We start from the raw sequence: 23,184 nt of genomic DNA on the forward strand, positions 1-23,184 counted from the left end.
AATAAAATGTTGGATGTACCCACACACACCATAAATAGATCATCGTACATTCTCATCAGAGCTGCTATCTTGTATATTAGTGTCACCACCGTACGGCAAATATGGATCCAAGTGACCACCAGAGTATTCATCAGCGTCATTAGGGTGCTTCAAGTTAACTCTTTTGTTATATGTACTAGATGACTGGTTGCGCCAATGGCGCAAAGGCCGAGAGTATGCCATGTATTGAAAGAGTGTACATTAATATTATTCGGGCACATATTGAAACATATGAAAATAAGTACCTATTGCTGGTAGATAGATGCTTAGTGATGGTACTTAGTGTTCTAAGAAGCTTACGATTAATTATTTACAATGTTATTAGCAAAGAAAGTAGATAGTCACATATAGGCGCTATGAAGTGATAAACATTAGACAGAGTCATCGCTCCATGTTTGACCATGGCACAAAAAGCAAGAGCGAGCCAAGCATTCAAAGCATGTGTATGAGATTGATTTAGAATCAACTTAAAGATACTTATATTCCATTACATGAAAGCTTGATGCTTGAAACAAAATATTCAGATCACTTGGTGATAGCATACATTGGCTTTAAAAGACAGATTATATTAGCATAGATGAATGGTGTATATAGTGCTTGCCCGTTAACCATTGCTCGAGTCTTGTACCTGCCGTCGGCAGAAAGGAAAGAAGCTACGACCCAGGCGGAGGAACAACCTAGCCGCACACTACAGACAGGATCAGAGGCCTATTGTCACATCCCTAGTCTGGTATGACTTAGACTAGCTAGCCATTTGTGCATCATGTTTAAATTTCATTTAAGTTTGAAATGAGGATTGGTGGAACCCTCAGAATCATTTTTGAAAATGACCCAAATAAAAATTTCTCCAAAAGGGTCCAAGAAAATGCTCATGTTGCTCTCTGAAAATATTGGACAGAGATAAAAAATCAAAAGAATATTTTTAGGAGCTCATGGATATTTATTTTGGCCATTTGGATTAATTCGATAAATATTTGCATTGGAAATATATTGCTATATATATGAAATATGGTCCAAAAATTATGCCATTTATAAAGGAGCTCTGGAATAATATATCCAGCTCCTGCAAAAATTGGCATAAGGTATTAAATTGATTTAGTATTTTATTAAATCAAAACAAATGTCAGAAAAAAAATAGAAAACAGAAATAAAGAGGAGGGGCTTACCTGGGACTTCCCCCTGTGCAGCCCAGCCGCAGCAGGCCGGCCCAGCCAGCAGGCGGCCCAGCCCACCTGGCCCCCCCTCCTCTTTCGTCTTCCTCCCCGACAGGGGGACGGAGCGTGCCCGGCGCGCGCGCGCGCCACCGCGCCACGCCACCTCCCTCCCTGCCTGCCTGCCTCTCCCCTCCTCGTCTGGATGCCCCGGACGACGCCACGCAGCCACCCCGACCCCCTCGCACTCCCCCTCGCCCTCGTCCTCTCCTTTGTCTCTCTCTCTCTCACGGCCAAACGCCACCGACGCCACCGCTCGCCGTAGACGTAGCCACCGCGCCCCTCGAGAGCATCTGAGCAGTCCACGAGCTCCGCCACGTCGCCGGCTACCTCCTCGTCGAGCCACGCACCTCCGGACGGCCTCCATCGCCGCCATCGCCATCGTCTTCCTCCTCGGGCTCCGCCGTCCGCCGCCGTCGATTCGCCGTCACCAGGTCTCCCCCGACCCCGCTGTGCTGCTCTGCGTGATCGTCGTGAGCATCTCCCTGTTTCCCCTCTCTTTCCCCCCTCGTTTCCGCGCCGTAGCACCGTTCCCCACCACGGCCGAAGCCTCTCGCCGCCGTCCATGTCGCCGTCGCCGTCTCGGCCCGCCTCCGCCCAAACCGAGCCTTCCATTGCGCTCCCGGTGCCACGAGGGTGCCGCCGAGCCCCTCAGGTGGCCTCCCCGTGCCCCGCAGCCCGATCCCGCTCGCGCCCGAACTCCGGCCGCCGCCGCGAGCTTTGCTCCGGCGAGCTCCGGCCTCCCCCGCTACTTCCACCTGCCCTACCAGATGCGCGAGAGCCCGGGCTACGCCCCGGTGCTCTCCGACGCCGCCCCGTGGCCTGTTTCGCGGACGCCGCCGCGTCCAGAGGTCGCCGCCGACGACCTCGCCGGCCTGACGAGTGGGCCCCGTCGGCAGGTGATTAGCTTAGTGCTAATCACCGTTAACTAACCCCCCCTGACACTGACAGTGGGCCCCAGCGCCACTAACTTTTAATTAGAACTAAATTAACCCCTGTTTAACCCCCTGTCACTGACGTGTGGGCCCCACACGTCAGGTTTGACCCGGACCAGCCCAGTTGACCGCTGACGTCGTGCTGACGTCATGCTGGCGCAATAATATGATTTCTGGATTTAAATTAAATCAGAAAATTCCAGAAATTGTTTTAAACTTCAAAAATTCATAACAATTCAACCGTAGCTCAGATTAAAATAATTTATATATGAAAAATTATCAGAAAAATGCAATCTTTCCATCTGTACTAGTTTCATGCATGACAAACCAACTTATACATGCTGAATATGAGGAAAACACATTATGGCATATATAGGAGACTTAATTTGGAGATGCATTTGAACCTTTGGTTCAAATGGACTTCAAACCAAATGATTACTAGTTACATTAGCTCAAACAGCATCACATCTACATGCCATGTTCATGCATCATATTGTTGCATATGATTGTGCTTTGATTGCCGGCACCGTTCCTTCTCGATAGGTCCTGCTCCGGAGTCCGTTCCAGAGTACCTGTCTGTGAAGCAGTGCCTCCTCTGTTGATTTACCAGGCAAGCAAACCCCCTTGTTCATTTCGATAAAACCCTACTCTCTCGCTCCTGCTCTCAGTTATTGCATTAGGACAACAACGGTTCATCTGCTACTTTGTGCTGCGGTAGTTGAACCCATTCCTTTGCATGACCTGTCATTGCCACAGTAAATAGTTGAAACCCACTAGCATGTGTAGGAATTGATTGAAGCCATTGTTGTGTTCCTACCATGCTATGCCTGCTATTGCTTAGAGTTGTGTCAGGTCTGATTCATTGGGAATGAATTGGAGTGTTACGATATGTTCTGATGCTGAGAGTTAAGTGTGTGAACACGATTTGGTAAAGGTAGCGGTGAGAGGCCATGTAGGAGTACATGGTGGGTTGTCTCACTGGAACCGTCCTTAAGCACTGAGTTCTATGTATGTTGTCCAATGACTCGATACTACCACACATTGGAATGCTTAAGTGCCCCTCTCGACTTATTAGCCAACTTGATCTCTGTCCAGGAGTCGCAACTAGTTTCTGGTGTTTGTAGGTAGTGCTATTTTTCTACCAAGTGGCACCCGGCAGGGTGGGCTTGGGACAGACTAGGCACACGTGGCCCGGTGTACCGAGTGGCACCCGGTTGGTGGGCTCGGGAACCCTGCTCACATCGTTTGGGGCCGTGAGCGACACCCCGGCCGGATCTCCTTGCGGATGGAACCCGAATAGGCGATAAACCTGGACTAGAGTCTTGTGTGGTTAGTCAGGTCGTGGCCGACACCCTCGCCAGGCTTCCGCTTGAAGGTTGCCGAGATACATGACGTGTACATGGCGGTAAGTGGCGAGAGCGTGTGTGAAGAAGTACACCCCTGCAGGGTTAACATGATCTATTCGAATAGCCGGGTCCGCGGTTATGGACTTCTTGGATGCTTACATGGTACATAGACAACTTGAAGTGGATACTCTAAAATGCTCAAGACAAGTGTGAGTGCTATGGATGGCCTTCTCGTAGGGAGACGGGGATGAATCCATAGTAGTGTATTGTATGGTGATTAGTGGACTCGTGTACGTTGTTTCACCTCCAGAGTTTCTGGTAGTCGTAGAACAGGATAGCCACAGAGTCAAAGCTGGCTTGCTGCAACTAAACCCCACATTACCCTCTTGATACAAATGCATGTATGATAGGATCTGATGTAAGTCTTGCTGAGTACCTTTGTACTCATGTTGCTTTATTTATGTTTTTGCAGCGGAGACTTCGGTCTTACTAGGGTTCTCATGGACTTCGACTAGTAGCTAGTACCTCAGCTACGATCTTGATCGGATGTTGTAGATAGTCAGGCTCTTCAGCCTTTTTCATTTGTAGATGTCTGTACCCAGACATGTAATGCTTCCGCTTGTTGCTTGTATGCTCTGTATGATGGGTTTTGTGACCCCTGTTTGCAATAAATGCTATGATGGCTCTTCTGAGCCTTTATCTATATGATTGTTGAGTTATGCTGTGATGCCATGTTGTACAGCACATACTTGCATGTTATGCGTACGTGTAATGTGTATTGCTATGTGTGGGATCTGACTATCTAGTTGTTTATTCTTAGTAGCCTCTCTTACCGGGAAATGTCTCCTAGTGCTTCCACTGAGCCCTGGTAGCTTGCTACTGCTCCGGAACACTTAGGCTGGCCGGCATGTGTCCTTCTTCGATCCTGTGTCTGTCCCTTCGGGGAAATGTCACGCGATGAATACCGGAGTCCTGCTAGCCCGCTACAGCCCGGTTCACCGGAGTCCTGTTAGCCCAGTGCTACAGCCTGGATTCACTCGCTGATGACCGACACGTTCGATGCTGGGTCATGGATGCCTGTCCCTGTAAGTTAGTGCCACTTTGGGTTTACGACTAGCCATGTCAGCCCGGGCTCTTTATCATATGGATGCTAGCGACACCATCATATACGTGTGCCAAAATGCGCAAACGGTCCCGGGCAAAGGTAAGGCGACACCCGTGGGGATACCGTGCGTGAGGCCGCAAAGTGATATGAGGTGTTACATGCTAGATCGATGTGGCATTGAGTCGGGGTCCTGACAGCGCTGGTATCAGAGCCTGACTGCCTGTAGGATTACCAAGCCAAACTGGTCGAAGTCGAGTCTAGAAAATCTTTAGTTATGTAAGGGAATTGATTGTGGGTGGAACGTAAGGCTCTTTTTACTCCTTATACCTCATGACCTTCTGATCTGAGTCGTCCTATCTTTCCGACGGGATTAAGGAACTAGGCTTCTCTTCCGTCTATCAGGATCACGTGTTACTACTCCGTAGTTCCATAGGATTGGTTGATCAGAGTCATACCCCAGTTTTGAGTATTTCCGGTGTAGTCTGTTTAGTACTACCTCCGAACCTCGAGTGATGATGATGAGTATGTTACCACCCCATTTTTAGTAGGATGTCTCATTCTGAGCATTTTACTGCCGTTATGCTGCCGGAATTTCCCTAGGAGTTCGAGTGATACTAATCCCTTGTCCTACATTCTATAGCCTATAGATTGATGCTGACTCCGTCCTTGGTTCGTCTTTCAGGATGTCATCAGCTAAGCGAAGTTCCGTCGCTCGTAGCCAGAACCACGGAGATGGTAGGAATGAGGATCCTCCCGACCCGCCTTCGTTGACAGAGTTCATGCTAGAGATGGAGAGGAACAAGCGTGAGTCTAACCGTTTGTTGGCACGTATCGAGGAGAACACCGCACATCAGTTCAAAGGGTCTGCTACCATTCATGATTTCATTCGCTTGCACCCACCTACCTTTCATCATTCCATCGAGCCACTCGATGCAGATGACTGGCTCCGTAGCATCACTCATAAGCTGCTTTCCGCGAGCGTAGCTGAAGATGACAAGGTCACTTATGCCACATACCACCTGGAAGGTCCTGCTAGTCTTTGGTGGCAGAACTATGAGGCTATGCTTCCAGCTGGCCAGATTCCTACCTGGAAGGATTTCACTGAGGCTTTTCGCGAGCATCACATTCCCCAAGCCCTCCTTGATCGCAAGAGAGAAGAGTTCTGTAGTCTCACCCAGAGTAAGATGGCTGTTGATGCTTATAGCAGAGAGTTCGAGAACCTCGCCCGTTATGCCACAGAAGAAGTGTCCACGGACGCCAAGAAGCAGGCTAGGTTCCGGAAGGGTCTCAACCCCAAGTTGCGTCGTGATCTCCACCTGCATCATTGTGATACATTCCAAGCTCTTGTGAACAAAGCCATTAATGCAGAGACAGCTCAGCTCACTTACGAGGAGTCTCGTAAGCACACCCGTGATTTGGGATCCTCCTCTGGCTCTAGTTCCCAGAAGCGCCGGATTTGGGTTCCAAACTCCGCTCTTCCTTCCGGTTATACACCGAGGCCATCCTATGTGGTGCCTTCCCCAGCTCAGTCGTATGTTCCACCCAGGCCTACTGGTAGACCGCTTGTCAGTGCGGGTCCACGTCCAACCTCAGGGACTTGCTTCACATGCGGGAAGCCAGGACACTATGCACGTGATTGCTCTCAGACTAGTTATGCTCCACCCCAGCCCGAGAAGACTGTTGGCTGTGTTAAGCCATCACGCAAGATGATCAGTGTCAAGTCAGTCCCCACTGAACGTGGACGTGTGCATCACGTCTCAGCTAAAGACGCTCATGATGATCCAGATGTCGTTCTTGGTACACTCCTTGTCAATTGTCACCCAGCATCAGTTCTATTCGATACTGGAGCATCTCACTCCTTCATTTCTGAAGGCTATGCTCGTTTGCACGACATGTCATTTTGTGATATGCCAACTCCGCTTGAAATCCAAACCCCAGGGTCTAGATGGCAGACCACCAGAATCAGCCATGGTAACGAAATCCTTGTTGATAGACTTGTATTCCTTGCATCACTTGTAGCCCTCAAGTCCTCAGATATTAACATCATCTTGGGTATGGACTGGATGACAGCTCATCATGCCAAGATTGATTGTTACACCAGATCTGTTCAGCTTACACACCCATCTGGCAAGATAGTCACCGTCTCCACTAGAGTTGCAAAGCGTCAGCTCTATTCTCTTAATGCCAGCCCTCTTCCAGACCTTGAAGATATCCCGGTAGTCCGTGACTTTCCGGATGTCTTTCCAGAGGAACTGCCAGGTGTTCCACCTGACAGAGATGTAGAGTTCGTCATAGATCTTATCCCAGGAACAGCTCCAATCTCCCGGAGACCTTACAAGATGGCACCCCTAGAACTAGCCGAGCTTAAGAAACAACTCGATGAGTCCTTGCAAAAGGGTTTCATCCGTCCTAGTTCTTCTCCTTGGGCTTGCCCCGTCCTCTTCGTCAAGAAGAAAGACGGTACGGACCGGATGGTTGTAGATTATCGTCCCGTTAATTTGGTCACGATAAAGAACAAGTATCCGCTCCCCAGGATCAACGACCTGTATGATCAGCTCGCTGGATCCTCAGTCTTCTCCAAGATGGATTTAAGGTTAGGATACCACCAAATCAAAATCAGAAACGGGGACATTCCCAAGACAGCTTTTGTCACTCGTTATGGTCAGTACGAGTACACCGTCATGTCCTTTGGCCTAACCAACGCCCCAGCCACATTCTCCCGCTTGATGAACTCGATCTTCATGGAGTACTTAGATAAGTTCGTCGTGGTTTACCTCGATGATATTCTTATTTACTCGAAGAACGAGGAAGAGCATGCCGAACATCTTAGACTTGTTTTAGAAAAACTCAGAGAGCACCGCCTTTATGCCAAGTTCTCCAAGTGTGAATTTTGGTTGCCAGAAGTGACCTACCTAGGCCACGTAATCTCTGGTAAGGGCATTGCTGTCAATCCCGAGAGAGTTCAAGCCGTTCTCGATTGGACTCCACCTGAGACCGTTAAACAAGTTAGGAGTTTCCTTGGTCTAGCCAGCTATTGTCGCCGCTTTGTTGAAAACTTCTCCAAAGTAGCCAAACCCCTCACGGAACTTCTCAAGAAAGATAAAAAGTTCGAGTGGTCCCCACAGTGTGAGTACAGTTTTCAGGAACTGAAAAGACGCCTGACTTCTGCTCCCATACTTGTGCCACCGGATTTCACTAAAGACTTTATTATCTACTGCGACGCCTCACGACAGGGACTAGGTTGCATTCTTATGCAGGATCGTCATGTGATTGCCTATGCATCTCGACAGTTGCATCCACATGAGGAGAATTATCCTACACATGATCTAGAGCTTGCAGCCGTAGTCTATGCACTCAAGACCTGGCGACATTACCTTCTTGGTAAACGTTGCGAGATCTACACCGATCACCAGAGTCTCAAGTATATCTTCACCCAACCGGATCTGAACCTTAGGCAAAGACGTTGGTTGGAGTTGATCACAGATTATGATCTAGGGATTACCTACACCCCAGGCAAAGCCAATGTCATGGCTGATGCTCTAAGTCGTAAATCCTATTGCAACAATCTCATGTTGCAGCAAGGCCAACCACTTCTCCATGAGGAATTCTGTAAGCTTAACCTTCACATTGCTCCTCGCGGATTCCTTTCTACCTTGGTGGCGAAACCTACCCTTGAGGATCAGATCATCTCTGACCAGAAGTTGATAGGGGGGTTATCCGCATTAAGAGAAACATTAAGAAGGGAGTTGGTGGGTGTTTCTCTATGGATGATCGTGGTGTTGTTTTCTTTGAGAATCGCTTGGTGGTTCCCAAGAATCAACATCTGCGACAATTGATTCTTAAGGAGGCGCATGAATCTCCTCTCACGATTCATCCCGGTAGTACTAAGATGTATCAGGACCTACGCCAGAGGTTCTGGTGGACTAGGATGAAGAGAGAAATCGCTGAGTTCATTGCTAAATGTGACGTTTGTCGTCGCGTTAAGGCAGAGCATCAAAGACCTGCTGGCACCCTTCAGCCTTTAGCTATTCCTGAATGGAAATGGGATAAAGTTGGTATGGACTTCATCACCGGCTTTCCCAGGACCAAGAGAGGGAATAATGCTATCTTCGTAGTCATTGATCGTCTCTCCAAAGTGGCTCACTTCCTTCCTGTTCGAGAGAGTATCACTGCTAGTCAGCTTGCTGACTTATATATTTCTCGAATAGTGTCACTTCATGGTGTTCCACTAGAGATCAATTCAGACCGTGGCAGTCTTTTCACTTCTCATTTCTGGGAGAGTTTCCAAACTGCCATGGGAACCCATCTTTCCTTCAGTACCGCTTTCCACCCTCAGTCGAGTGGTCAGGTGGAACGGGTCAATCAAATTCTCGAAGACATGCTCAGAGCTTGCGTTATCTCATTCGGTATGGATTGGGAGAAATGTCTTCCTTTCGCCGAGTTTGCTTATAACAATAGCTACCAATCCAGCCTCAAGAAAGCTCCTTTTGAGGTTCTCTATGGACGAAGATGTCGAACACCTTTGAACTGGTCAGAAACCGGTGAAAGACAATTCTTTGGACCGGATATGATCCAGGAGGCAGAAGAGCAAGTTCGCATCATTCGTGAGAATTTGAAAACAGCCCAGTCTCGTCAGAAGAGCCAGTACGATCGTCATCATAAGGATATGACTTATGAAATTGGCGACCAAGCTTACCTTCGGGTTACTCCTTTGAAGGGTACCCATCGTTTCGGTATCAAGGGCAAGTTGGCTCCTCGTTACATTGGTCCTTTTCGTATTCTCGCTAAACGAGGAGAGGTTGCCTACCAGTTGGAACTACCCCCACATCTTTCTCGAGTTCATGATGTCTTCCACGTCTCTCAACTCAGGCGTTGCTTCTCGGATCCTATCCGTGGAGTGGACCACGAAACGCTTGATCTCCAAGATAACCTCACATACCGAGAGTACCCGGTTCGCATTCTTGATCAAGCAGAGCGTGTTACTCGACGTCAGAACATCAAGTTTCTCAAAGTTCAGTGGTCTCATCATTCCGAGAGAGAAGCTACTTGGGAGCGAGAAGATCGTCTTCGACTGGAGTACCCCGCTTTCTTTCCGTCGACCCCTGAATCTCGGGACGAGATTCTTTCAAGTGGGGGCGAGTTGTCACATCCCTAGTCTGGTATGACTTAGACTAGCTAGCCATTTGTGCATCATATTTAAATTTCATTTAAATTTGAAATGAGGATTGGTGGAACCCTCAGAATCATTTTTGAAAATGACCCAAATAAAAATTTCTCCAAAAGGGTCCAAGAAAATGCTCATGTTGCTCTCTGAAAATATTGGACAGAGATAAAAATCAAAACAATATTTTTAGGAGCTCATGGATATTTATTTTGGCCATTTGGATTAATTCGATAAATATTTGCATTGGAAATATATTGCTATATATATGAAATATGGTCCAAAAATTATGCCATTTATAAAGGAGCTCTGGAATAATATATCCAGCTCCTGCAAAAATTGGCATAAGGTATTAAATTGATTTAGTATTTTATTAAATCAAAACAAATGTCAGAAAAAAATAGAAAACAGAAATAAAGAGGAGGGGCTTACCTGGGGCTTCCCCCTGTGCAGCCCAGCCGCAGCAGGCCGGCCCAGCCAGCAGGCGGCCCAGCCCACCTGGCCCCCCCTCCTCTTTCGTCTTCCTCCCCGACAGGGGGACGGAGCGTGCCCGGCGCGCGCGCGCGCCACCGCGCCACGCCACCTCCCTCCCTGCCTGCCTGCCTCTCCCCTCCTCGTCTGGATGCCCCGGACGACGCCACGCAGCCACCCCAACCCCCTCGCACTCCCCCTCGCCCTCGTCCTCTCCTCTGTCTCTCTCTCTCTCACGGCCAAACGCCACCGACGCCACCGCTCGCCGTAGACGTAGCCACCGCGCCCCTCGAGAGCATCTGAGCAGTCCACGAGCTCCGCCACGTCGCCGGCTACCTCCTCGTCGAGCCACGCACCTCCGGACGGCCTCCATCGCCGCCATCGCCATCGTCTTCCTCCTCGGGCTCCGCCGTCCGCCGCCGTCGATTCGCCGTCACTAGGTCTCCCCCGACCCCGCTGTGCTGCTCTGCGTGATCGCCGTGAGCATCTCCCTGTTTCCCCTCTCTTTCCCCCCTCGTTTCCGCGCCGTAGCACCGTTCCCCACCACGGCCGAAGCCTCTCGCCGCCGTCCATGTCGCCGTCGCCGTCTCGGCCCGCCTCCGCCCAAACCGAGCCTACCATTGCGCTCCCGGTGCCACGAGGGTGCCGCCGAGCCCCTCAGGTGGCCTCCCCGTGCCCCGCAGCCCGATCCCGCTCGCGCCCGAACTCTGGCCGCCGCCGCGAGCTTTGCTCCGGCGAGCTCCGGCCTCCCCCGCTACTTCCACCTGCCCTACCAGATGCGCGAGAGCCCGGGCTACGCCCCGGTGCTCTCCGACGCCGCCCCCGTGGTCTGTTTCGCGGACGCCGCCGCGTCCAGATGTCGCCGCCGACGACCTCACCGGCCTGACGAGTGGGCCCCGTCGGCAGGTGATTAGCTTAGTGCTAATCACCGTTAACTAACCCCCCTGACACTGACAGTGGGCCCCAGCGCCACTAACTTTTAATTAGAACTAAATTAACCCCTGTTTAACCCCCTGTCACTGACGTGTGGGCCCCACACGTCAGGTTTGACCCGGACCAGCCCAGTTGACCGATGACGTCGTGCTGACGTCATGCTGGCGCAATAATATGATTTCTGGATTTAAATTAAATCAGAAAATTCCAGAAATTGTTTTAAACTTCAAAAATTCATAACAATTCAACCGTAGCTCAGATTAAAATAATTTATATATGAAAAATTATCAAAAAAATGCAATCTTTCCATCTGTACTAGTTTCATGCATGAAAACCAACTTATACACGCTGAATATGAGGAAACACATCATGGCATATGTAGGAGCTTAATTTGGAGATGCATTTGAACCTTTGGTTCAAATGGACTTCAAACCAAATGATTACTAGTTACATTAGCTCAAACAGCATCACATCTACATGCCATGTTCATGCATCATATTGTTGCATATGATTGTGTTTGATTGCCGGCACCGTTCCTTCTCGATAGGTCCTGCTCCGGAGACGTTCCAGAGTACCTGTCTGTGAAGCAGTGCCTCCCTTGTTGATTTACCAGGCAAGCAAACCCCCTTGTTCATTTCGATAAAACCCTACTCTCTCGCTCCTGCTCTCAGTTATTGCATTAGGACAACAACGGTTCATCTGCTACTTTGTGCTGCGGTAGTTGAACCCATTCCTCTGCATGACCTGTCATTGCCACAGTAAATAGTTGAAACCCACTAGCATGTGTAGGAGTTGATTGAAGCCATTGTTGTGTTCCTACCATGCTATGCCTGCTATTGCTTAGAGTTGTGTCAGGTCTGATTCATTGGGAATGAATTGGAGTGTTACGATATGTTCTGATGCTGAGAGTTAAGTGTGTGAACACGATTTGGTAAAGGTAGCGGTGAGAGGCCATGTAGGAGTACATGGTGGGTTGTCTCACTGGAACCGTCCTTAAGCACTGAGTTCTATGTATGTTGTCCAATGACTCGATACTACCACACATTGGAATGCTTAAGTGCCCCTCTCGACTTATTAGCCAACTTGATCTCTGTCCAGGAGTCGCAACTAGTTTCTGGTGTTTGTAGGTAGTGCTATTTTTCTACCAAGTGGCACCCGGCAGGGTGGGCTTGGGACAGACTAGGCACACGTGGCCCGGTGTACCGAGTGGCACCCGGTTGGTGGGCTCGGGAACCCTGCTCACATCGTTTGGGGCCGTGAGCGACACCCCGGCCGGATCTCCTTGCGGATGGAACCCGAATAGGCGATAAACCTGGACTAGAGTCTTGTGTGGTTAGTCAGGTCGTGGCCGACACCCTCGCCAGGCTTCCGCTTGAAGGTTGCCGAGATACATGACGTGTACATGGCGGTAAGTGGCGAGAGCGTGTGTGAAGAAGTACACCCCTGCAGGGTTAACATGATCTATTCGAATAGCCGGGTCCGCGGTTATGGACTTCTTGGATGCTTACATGGTACATAGACAACTTGAAGTGGATACTCTAAAATGCTCAAGACAAGTGTGAGTGCTATGGATGGCCTTCTCGTAGGGAGACGGGGATGAATCCATAGTAGTGTATTGTATGGTGATTAGTGGACTCGTGTACGTTGTTTCACCTCCAGAGTTTCTGGTAGTCGTAGAACAGGATAGCCACAGAGTCAAAGCTGGCTTGCTGCAACTAAACCCCACATTACCTCTTGATACAAATGCATGTATGATAGGATCTGATGTAAGTCTTGCTGAGTACCTTTGTACTCATGTTGCTTTAATTATGTTTTTGCAGCGGAGACTTCGGTCTTACTAGGGTTCTCATGGACTTCGACTAGTAGCTAGTACCTCAGCTACGATCTTGATCGGATGTTGTAGATAGTCAGGCTTTCAGCCTTTTTCATTTGTAGATGTCTGTACCCAGACATGTAATGCTTCCGCTTGTTGCTTGTATGCTCTGTATGATGGGTTTTGTGACCCCTGTTTGCAATAAATGCTATGATGGCTCTTCTGAGCCTTTATCTATATGTTTGTTGAGTTATGCTGTGATGCCATGTTGTACAGCACATACTTGCATGTTATGCGTACGTGTAATGTGTATTGCTATGTGTGGGATCTGACTACCTAGTTGTTTATTCTTAGTAGCCTCTCTTACCGGGAAATGTCTCCTAGTGCTTCCACTGAGCCCTGGTAGCTTGCTACTGCTCCGGAACACTTAGGCAGGCCGGCATGTGTCCTTCTTCGATCCTGTGTCTGTCCCTTCGGGGAAATGTCACGCGATGAACACCAGAGTCCTGCTAGCCCGCTACAGCCCGGTTCACCGGAGTCCTGTTAGCCCAGTGCTACAGCCTGGTTTCACTCGTTGATGACCGACACGTTCGATGTTGGGTCATGGATGCTTGTCCCTGTAAGTTAGTGCCACTTTGGGTTTACAACTAGCCATGTCAGCCCGGGCTCTTTATCATATGGATGCTAGCGACACCATCATATACGTGTGCCAAAATGCGCAATCGGTCCCAGGCAAAGGTAAGGCGACACCCGTGGGGATACCGTGCGTGAGGCCGCAAAGTGATATGAGGCGTTACATGCTAGATCGATGTGGCATTGAGTCGGGGTCCTGACACCTATAGAGGAACAAAAAGAATCAAGCGACTGTGTATAAAACAATAAGATGGTACACTTTATTAATTATTTTTCTAGCTGTTTTTCCTTTATCAACAAGAGCACGTATTAGTTGGGTAAGCAATAACCAGGTGGTACACTTGATATTGGAACCCCCATACATTTATTATCTCTATTCATTCAAAGAACTAACCCGAGCAGGCATTGCAAGACTATTAAGAATCCGTATGAAACTAAGAAAAGTGGGCATCCTCTATAAACATGGATATCGACCAATGGCATATGAGCACACAATCACCCAGGAAGAAAACCACCAGGACAAGCATAAGTAAACAAGAACACATTTTTTCTAACAAGATATGAAGGAAAACCCATACAAAGCACGGCAAACATAATAGGTGAACCGTGAAACACATAGACATGCAACCTAGCCGCACCAATGCAGGAGTTCATGGCCTATATTATCAAGAAGTAATAAGCCAAGGCAATCTGAGCAGATCTAACCTTGTTGGTTAACGGCATGGTCGAATGAACCAACAAAGAACCTGCACAGGCAGAGAAACATGCAACGCAAAATGTTTCAGCTCACAGGCATTTCATCGAACAGGAGACGGCAGGAAAGATCTTACCATATCTTGCAAGAATAAAAGGGAAAGAAACCCATATTAGCTTATGAAAACCAAATGTGGCCAAGACTGCCGCATCCTCTGCTTAGGCGACATCCAGCAAAGCATAGTGCAGAACTGCAGATTCAGAACATGCAAATCATGTTATGTTAAATACCCGTATATATGCGCATATATATCACTTCTAAATTTCACCAGTAAGTCATGACAACAGTTTGGCGTTAACAATAGTGTAAAAAATAGCAGGAAGCATACTTAGGCGACATCCAATCACGTAAGATTAGGTCACACTGTGATTTATTCGAGAAGGCTTACTGTGAATTGTAAGAAAATGAAATAAAAACCAAATACCAAATTGCTGCAGATGCACTCATGGTATAAACTCTGAAACATCAAAGTACTCAATTGATGAAATTAGAAAAGCAATACAGGCCCATGGTAAGCAACTTCAATTGTAAACTCAGTAACATCATGAAATTAGAAGTCTACTATAGGAATAGAGGCCCATGGTAAGCAACTTCACACAAGGTAATAGTCCAGTAGGTCAATATGATTAAATGGTTTAATACACAATTTTGTATATCCGAATCAGATGGTTATCCCCTTCCTCATAACGAATGAAAACAATAACATAGAAAGTCAGAAATAGAGTGATTGCCAAGATATCGGTTGTTTGACCCCTGCTCCTCCCCTTGTGTTGGTTCTTTCTCTCATTTAGGGCATGCCCTTGCACCATATCAAACAACCTAAAATTGAATTCCACATGAGCTTGTACAACATAAGAGATGTGCATTCTCCTTCCAGTTGCCTGCACATTTGGAAACAACTAAACAAATCATCTGATTAGAAATTCCAAGCTGCTAGTCTACATTATGAAATAAGCATACATATAGTTAACTGACGACGCGTTTCTAAGAAATGGACCCCCCCTGCAAGTTGCTTGCGCGTTTGGAACAGAACAAAACATCTAATGAACATTCTCAGCTGCTGGTCTGCACTACAGAATAGGTAAATATCGACTTGGGCTATACTCAGTTCAGTTTCTGGTCACAAAAAGCCAGAGTCGACTTGGGCTATACTCACTTCAGTTTCTGGTCACAACAAGGTACGTGCTTTCATTCAGTGCATGGAATATATTTAGATGGCCTCAGAAGCTCTGCGCAATCTAACACGATGACCTTGTCAACTCGCTAAATGAAAGGTTAAAAGTACCAATGCAGGTGTTAAACTGCAGAAAGAATGCACCAATCTCCAAAATAGTGAAAGGACTCTCATTATAAGGCAAAAATGGTCAAACTGTTATTGTAACACCTAAGTATTGCAGGCAGAGTTATAAGAGGGGTCATGAGTTGCTTTGGAAGCACGGGAATGGCTAAATAACCTGCAAAATCTGTAACAGACGCAAAACAATATAACTCTCAGAAGAAATTTTGCTCTTGTCCATGCGATAAATTTAAATGTAAAACATTTACAGTAAAGTCGACAGAAATGAGCAGGAATTTAAAATCTTTTATAAAAACTATACAGAACAAAGCAAATCCCCAGTTCAGTTCTACTCAAAGACAAAGATGATGATACAGATTCTAAGCTAGCTGGCACATCTACACAAAGAACCAACATGACAAATGCAAGTAAACCGGAGATAAATCTTCGGCTAAGATTGAAGAAAGAAAATATGATGAGCTCACCTTTGATCTGCATAGCACATCCAGGAATAACCAATTTCTTCCTTAATCGTGTGAGTGCCCAGGACAAAACAATCTTCTAGTTCATTGGTGAGCAACCCTTATGAAGCTCCTACAAAGAGAAAATTTAGAATTTTAACCCAGAGCACATAGTCGCAGTGATTAAGCAAACTGGAACACTCTCAAATGCTTAGCAAGCTCTACTTCCAAGAACCATATACAAAATCAATGAATAGAAGGCTGAGTGAACTAAACAGACTTTGGTTAAAGCTGTCACACTACAATTAGAAAAGCATATCCATAGCAGGTGAACCTCAAAATTTATATACAGCCAAGCTGACCGCACAAACGCACCAGTTCATGGAATATGTACCAAGACCTAATCAAGCAAGCCAATAGGAAACCTAACCTTGTTGGTAAACAACACACACATCCAACAAAATCAACAAAGAACCTGCACATAGAAAGGAACATGGAAGAAAAAAATGTCTCAGCTCAGACACATTTTATCGAACAGGATTCAGGAGACGAGAAGAAAAGATCTTAGCTCCGAGTGCAAATAACCAACTGATGTGATCGCATACCCGAGCAGCAAGCCACCAATGAAACAAACAAGCCTGTAAATCCATCAGATTGCTGAAGAGGTAGGGCAGCAGGCAAGCTTCTGCTGTTGCTGGTTCCGACGACAAGCACAATGAGAGGCAACTTACCAAATACAATTAACAGCAGCAAAACCTGAAAAACCTGAAAAATAACATATGCTTGGATTAGGAAGGCACCATAGCTGCCAGTTGTTTGTACCAAGCATAATGAAACATCACCTTTCTAAAGTCAGGAAAAGGTAAACAAAAAATAGATTGGTAATGATATATATGTGTAGTACAGCACAGTATCAAGCAGCATAAAGTTACTGTCACAATTGCCATTCTTTCAGATATGATACTAACCTGGTAACTGAAAGCCAACCGCTGTCTAGTAATGCAGTTAAAAAGTAACTTGAGGATACTAACTCTAAAGTTCATTGCCGGGTTTTACCTATAATAAACCAACAATATAAACATGACTATCCAGAATAAATTTAGATATTCAGAAAATAAATGGAGCAAAAGAAAGTGACTAACCTGAACCCAACAGAACCATCGCAAGGCCTCCGGTTAGAGGAACGACCAGTCCAACACTTGCAGCTACAACACTGTAATGGATCAAATCGAAGAGCAGCAAAGCGTAAATTGAAAAGGGAAAAAGGAAAAGCATAAGGGATAGGCCAAACCACCCAGAATCCTTCTCGACCTTCTCTGTTGTGGGGCGACGGCACCGTGGATGGCCTTCTCTGCAGCCAGCGCTCCCTGTACGTCGAGGACAATGGCGACAGCGCCGCGCTCCACATGCCCAGTCTAGAGGCGGAGGGAGAAGCGACAGGTGCAGCAGTGGCGCGGGGTGGCCGAGCACGGAGAAGAAGGGGCACAGGGGTCACCGGCGGCGACAGGGGCGGGGAGACGCGAAGAGGCTGCTGCGGCGTAGGGAGAGCACGGAGCGTCGACCCACTGGTCCACGCAGCTCCACACGCGCGGCGAGCTCCTGCTACTTCCCGTTGCTCGCCGCCCTGCCACGCTGCCGCATCCTCGCCAGCCCCGCGCGCTCGCGGTCGCCGCTGCCTGCTGCTGCGCGCTGTTGCCGCTGCCGCCCGCAGACGCGCCAGCCGCCCGCGCCCGCGCCGCCTCGCCAGCCCCGTGCGCTTGCTGCTCGCCCGCCCTTGGCCTCGCCTCCGGCTGCCGCTGTTCGCCTGCCACACCGGCCCCCGCTCGGCGCGCCCAGCCGCCCCCGCTCGCCCGTTGCCGCCGGCCACCCCGCGGTCAGACGCGCTCGGGCTTCAAGGGGAGGAGGAGAGTAGGAGGCGGAGCCGCGCGACCGGCGGCGTGCGGGGCTAGGGTTTGGAGGGAGGAGAGAGCTGAGATGGGAGGAGTGAGCCGAGGCGGCAGGAAGAGGAGAGCGGCGGCCAGGTCCTCTCCACAGGAGCGGTTGGCTTTTATACGCCCGGATGCGAAATGACAAAAATGCCCTCGGCGGCGCACGAAAATAACAGGCAGTGGCACGAGCGATTTAAAGGCGACGTGGCTGCCTTCGGTGTGACTACCACTCTAGCAGGGTTTATATGTTCAACAACCGCGGCAGTGACCTTCATTCCATAAATAAAGGAGACAGAGTAGACAAGTCATTTACCTACCACATAGAAATAGCCAACCAGAAACAACTACATGAGAATAACTGAATAACTTTCGGGTTCTATTCTCCCTCGTTTCTAAGTCTGCACTTGTTGTTTTCCTAACGATAGTAAGATGTCAATCCTACTAACCTCAGGAATATAGCTTGAGCATGAAGTCACACATTTCACTGTTTGAGTTTGAAACTATTGTTCTAAAAAATAACAATAATATTTCTTAAATAATTAGTTTGACCATTGTTTGACCACAGTTTGACCAGATATGACCAAAATTCAAAAAAACTGAAATAATTATTTAGTAACACTAATACTTCTTGAATAAGTAGTTTGACCATAGTTTGACCAGATTTAACAAAAATTCAAAAAAAACTGATATTTTTTGAATTTTTTTGCCTCCAGATATTAAAAGGCCCGTAACTTTTTTTCTGTTAGGTTTTTGAGGATTTTGAAAATGTTTAATCCAAGTAGATGGTTTTTCATATAAAATTTTTTTTAATCCGAGTAGATGATTTTTGCCTCCAGATCTTAAAAGGCCCGTAACTTTTCGAGTAGATGATTTTTCATATAAAAAACTTTTTAATCTGAGTTCGTATGCAAAAGTTATGCCCATTTTACTAAATTCTAGAGAGATTTTGCAAATAAAGTCAAAATTCATATTTGTAAATTTTCCCAACAACTAGACCACATATCACATGGGAAACTTATTTTCTTTTATTTTTTTTTTTTGATATTTTCATCATTTTCTTTTATTTATTTTAAAACTGAAAAGACGATCCACGGGGGGAGGGGGGGTAGAGTTTGAAAATGGGACCTTTAGTACCGGTTCGTGCCATGAACCGGTACTAGTGCCTCAAACCCCATTAGTACCGGTTGGTGGCTCGAACCAGGACTAAAGGTCTACCGTTTAGTACCGGTTGGTGCCACGAACCGGTACTAATGGGCATCACACCCTTTAGTCCCGGTTCGTGGCACCAACCGGGACTAAAAGGTCCAGACGAACCGGAACAAATGGCCCACGTGGCCCGGCCGGCCCCCTGGGCTCACGAACCGGGACTAATGGGCTAACCCGGCCTGGACCAAAGCCCTCTTTTCTACTAGTGTTAGGTATAATGTATGGATGAAGGAAAACATAACAAAGGGGCAACCGAACATTGTAATATGAAACATATTTACAATTACTTAGTTATTACTCCCTTCGTCTCATAATGTAAGACGTTTTTTGACACTAGTGTAGTGTCAAAAAAGTCCTATATTATGGGACGGAGGGAGTAGCATATAAGGTGAGAGAGTATATAATACCATTATCATTAGGTTTAAGCATGTAGAAACAGCCGAGAGCAAAATCTTTATATGGTCCTCCAATACGTGTGATTTCCGCAAAGAACAGATTGTCGGTGACACTGTGAAATTCATCAACTCCTTTAGTCCTTGTAGTGAAATTGAGATGATAGTACCAATCATACTTATAGGGGCTGCCCTCACAAACTGACTGAATGCACACAATATCTTTGAGTTCATATGCGAGATTCTAAAACAGGAAGCATAAGTCGTATCAGTAAATGTTAGATGAGTAAGATAGCAAAGAAAGTGTGGGTGTCGGCAGGACGGAGATAGAGCAAACCCCCAAAAGATTGTGGTCCTCATTATATTTGTCCAGTAGAGCTTGAACCAATAGGCGTGTATGCTTAAGCCTTTCCGGTTCTAATAACGACTTTGAAAGCTTCTTCCTTGTACCATCAGGCCGGTAAAGAGCCCGCCTTGTAACTCTCTCCGTCCAGGACATCCCATCTAAGCACCTAGTTAAGATCAAAGCATTGTATTACACTTCCTGAAAAATGGAGATTGCAAAGTGATTTGATGTACTCAAAACGTGTCTAGGCCAGCCAGACATACCGCTAGGTGAATTAGTTGTAAATAGGCATCAAACAACTGCCAGGTCTCTTGAGTTAGCTCATGGTAGTTTGTGGCAGAGTTTTGGTTACCGCTCGAAATTTCGAGGTTTACCACGGTTAGCGCATATTTCGGTCCCCCTCAGTAAATAGGCATTTCGATAAAAAAAATTGATTTTTTGAATTTTTTGAATTCAAATGCTCAATGTATAGTAAAGTATGGCAGCACTTGACAACACGCGGGTAGACAACGTTCCACTGAGCTAGTAGCTCTTTTATGATAAATATATAATTTCAAGTGCTATCTATATCTATTTTGAAAGAATTTGAATTCAAAATTTAATTATAAATTTCATTCGAAATTCATTTGAATTTTTCTCGAAATTTTGTGGTAACCGTGGTAACCACGTTTACCGCTTCTCCTCAGTAAAAATACACCATTCGGTAACCAAAACCTTGGTTTGTGGCAGTGGTAATAATAATGGTACCAGTGATCAACAAAATCTAAACTACACTGGACTATTTGCATGCTTAGAAGTCTAAGTCCAACTTGTCAGCTTTCCGACAGTCTAGTTTGGGCAATTGTCCTTTTCCCTGATTCGTACTCTAGAAATTGTGATAATCTTTTGTGGACTACTCACAGAAGCATATATATGGGTATTTGGTTTTACGGGATTGCTAAATCTCAGTTGACTGGGACTTAATGAAGTCTCAGTCGACGTCATATTCATGAGATCTTACACGGAGATCCGTGTAATATTTTCTTTTCTTTTTTTCTTTTTTCTTTTCTATATGTTGTGTCTGAGATCTAGCCACACCCTTGATTTTTTGAACACAATTGCAAGTGTTAACGTACAGAATAGTAGACATGAAGTGATGTAAATCTAGAGCAGAGCAGGAAAACCTTACACGTTCTTATCCCGCAGGTCATCAAGATGGCGAGCGATGGCCTCATCAGCTTCGTGTAAGCTCTGGAATGGCCCACCAATAGGAGGATACATGTGGAAAGATCCCCGGAGATCGGTTCTGATGATAAATGTCTTGGCCCAATTATAAGGTCTTCGAGACGTGATGGCCGGAGTCCCAGGACCAGGAGACAAGCGCCCGGGTGGCGGTGGTGAGAGCCCGGGTGGCGGGCAGGAAGAGGAAGCGGCAGTGACAGATGATTCCGCCAACGTTGCAGTATCGAGAGCCTCCCTCAAGAACGAGATGTCTTGCGCTGCCGTCGGCTCTAGGCTCCTGAAGTAGAAAAACAACAGAGCACCAGTTTATCTCAACGTATATATACGAGTAATATATAATCCGCATTATCGTGAGGCGCTATGGGCCTATGGCTAAAAGTTGGTAAAACTAGAAATCCGACTGAAGTAGGGCCGAGCATTAGTAATCGGCGAGAAATCATGACGCGATGATTTGTGTATATAACCCGCACGAATCCTCCCTCTGCGACCCCGCAAGCAACCAATTTATCCCCTCCCAAGGCTGGATCGCGACAAGGCAAGGAACAGAAAACGGGTGATAAATCATACTCATACCGTCTAGCCAACGAGCCGTCGCGGGGTTCCGTCGGGGCGGTGAGGCGCACTTTCGCGTCGACGTCTCGTTGGGTGGCCATGGAGGTTTTGCCTTGCCGGCCGGTGGAAGAGCACCGGGCCCTGTGTATTTTCTCTGCTTTATTCGTTGGGCCGAGAGAGGAGGAGATCGGAGGAATTTCTTCTTCTAACTGACATACCGCACGAATCGGTACTTCTGTTTCCTCTCGGACTCGGTTGGCAGGGAAATCCCTCTCGTGACGCCCCACCTCTCCTGCTCCAATGCACCGCCTCTCGTCTCCCTCGCGACCTCCCCACTGGCCCTCTCTTCCATGGCTCGCTGGTGGCCATCCGCCCTTGCGCAGTGAGTTTCCCAGCTTGTGGCGGCTCCCAGTCCATCCGTAGTGTTCCCCGATTTTGTCGTGGATCTAAGAACATGTGCGCCGTCAGTCGAGAACAAGCCGATGATGAGTCTGGTAGACCACACATGCGACAGCCCATCTCTTGATATTCATATTACTATTTCCCAAGGCAACGAAAGTATTAACCTCACCGGTTGTGAGTTGTCACGAAGATCGGAGCAGTGCAGCCGAGAATCTCACGGTTGAAATCGTCATCAGCGAGGAGGATGGATATTCCGTGGATGATATTCTCGCACAAAGCAGACATCGTGATGGTTCTATATACAGGGACAGGGATTTATTTTGGTGGAAGGGAGAGTATGTATTGCCGACCATAACGAGACCCAGCTCGAGGCGATGGCATTGTCGGATCCCGTGAATTGTGTTGTCCGTGATGGAACTTGCATGACTCATGATGCTTTTAGCATGCTGCAATTTTACTTGGTGGAGTTGGCCGAAATTCATGTGGATGGCGGCTTACTACAGTTGTACGGATACTTAGCGGTGCGGGACGATATCGATCCATTTTGCTTAATTATGTCGTCAATATTAGCAGGGTCCTCGTCGTTGTGGAGCAGGGTTCTCTTATCAACATGAGTGGCCCTAAGAGAGAGAGAGATAGATATGGCAGATAACGCTCTAGTTGAATATGACATGAGGATCAAGACAACTCGAGGAGAAATATGACCCACAGCTGATAGATGGCGCATCAATCATAGGCCCCGAAGGAAGATGGGATCAGCCATTCACATTTCGCATCCCTGGCGATGGTTGTGCAGTCGACATAATTTTATCATGTCTTTTACATGTAGTTGAGGTGACTGTAGAGGTTCTTATATCGGAAGTGCAAAGCAGTTTCAATTTGTCTGTCGGATGCTTAAGCAGTGGGTTTAGTGAGGAAATCCGGCTATTTGATGGGGCTGTTGTTCAATCATGTGCTTAAAGAGGTCTGTGGTTGCTGTATTGGAAAAATTATTCGATA

At 47.2% G+C, this 23,184-nt stretch overlaps 1 protein-coding gene and 1 long non-coding RNA gene across 2 annotated transcripts; both read right to left on the minus strand.

Moving 5' to 3' along the window:
* Positions 1–470: 470 nt before the first annotated feature.
* On the minus strand, positions 471–14,597 carry LOC123157210 (uncharacterized). Its single transcript, XR_006478808.1, has 3 exons — positions 14,478–14,597; positions 14,353–14,393; positions 471–747 (listed from the first exon to the last, which is right to left on the minus strand). It is a non-coding gene; the product is annotated as an uncharacterized lncRNA (long non-coding RNA).
* A 4,849-nt stretch (positions 14,598–19,446) lies between these two features.
* On the minus strand, positions 19,447–22,688 carry LOC123157208 (uncharacterized). The gene is made up of 4 exons (XM_044575466.1): positions 21,805–22,688; positions 21,179–21,508; positions 20,002–20,176; positions 19,447–19,908 (listed from the first exon to the last, which is right to left on the minus strand). Exons 1-4 carry the CDS (start codon positions 21,882–21,884, stop codon positions 19,633–19,635), a joined length of 861 nt encoding a protein of 286 aa, XP_044431401.1. The 5' UTR covers positions 21,885–22,688; the 3' UTR covers positions 19,447–19,632.
* Between the last annotated feature and the right edge of the window lie 496 nt (positions 22,689–23,184).

This window comes from Triticum aestivum, chromosome 7B (genome assembly GCF_018294505.1).
Source record: "Triticum aestivum cultivar Chinese Spring chromosome 7B, IWGSC CS RefSeq v2.1, whole genome shotgun sequence".
Lineage (NCBI taxonomy): Eukaryota > Viridiplantae > Streptophyta > Magnoliopsida > Poales > Poaceae > Triticum > Triticum aestivum.

Bases quoted from the DNA above. Each gene is read 5' to 3' on its own strand.
- LOC123157208 (XM_044575466.1), bottom strand. From the start codon at position 21,884: ATGGCCACCCAACGAGACGTCGACGCGAAAGTGCGCCTCACCGCCCCG. The intron at 20,177-21,178 runs GTAAGGTTTTCC...GATCTTAACTAG, and splicing joins GACCTGCGGGATAAGAACGT to GTGCTTAGATGGGATGTCCT. The intron at 19,909-20,001 runs GTTTGCTCTATC...TTCCTGTTTTAG, and splicing joins AGGACCACAATCTTTTGGGG to AATCTCGCATATGAACTCAA.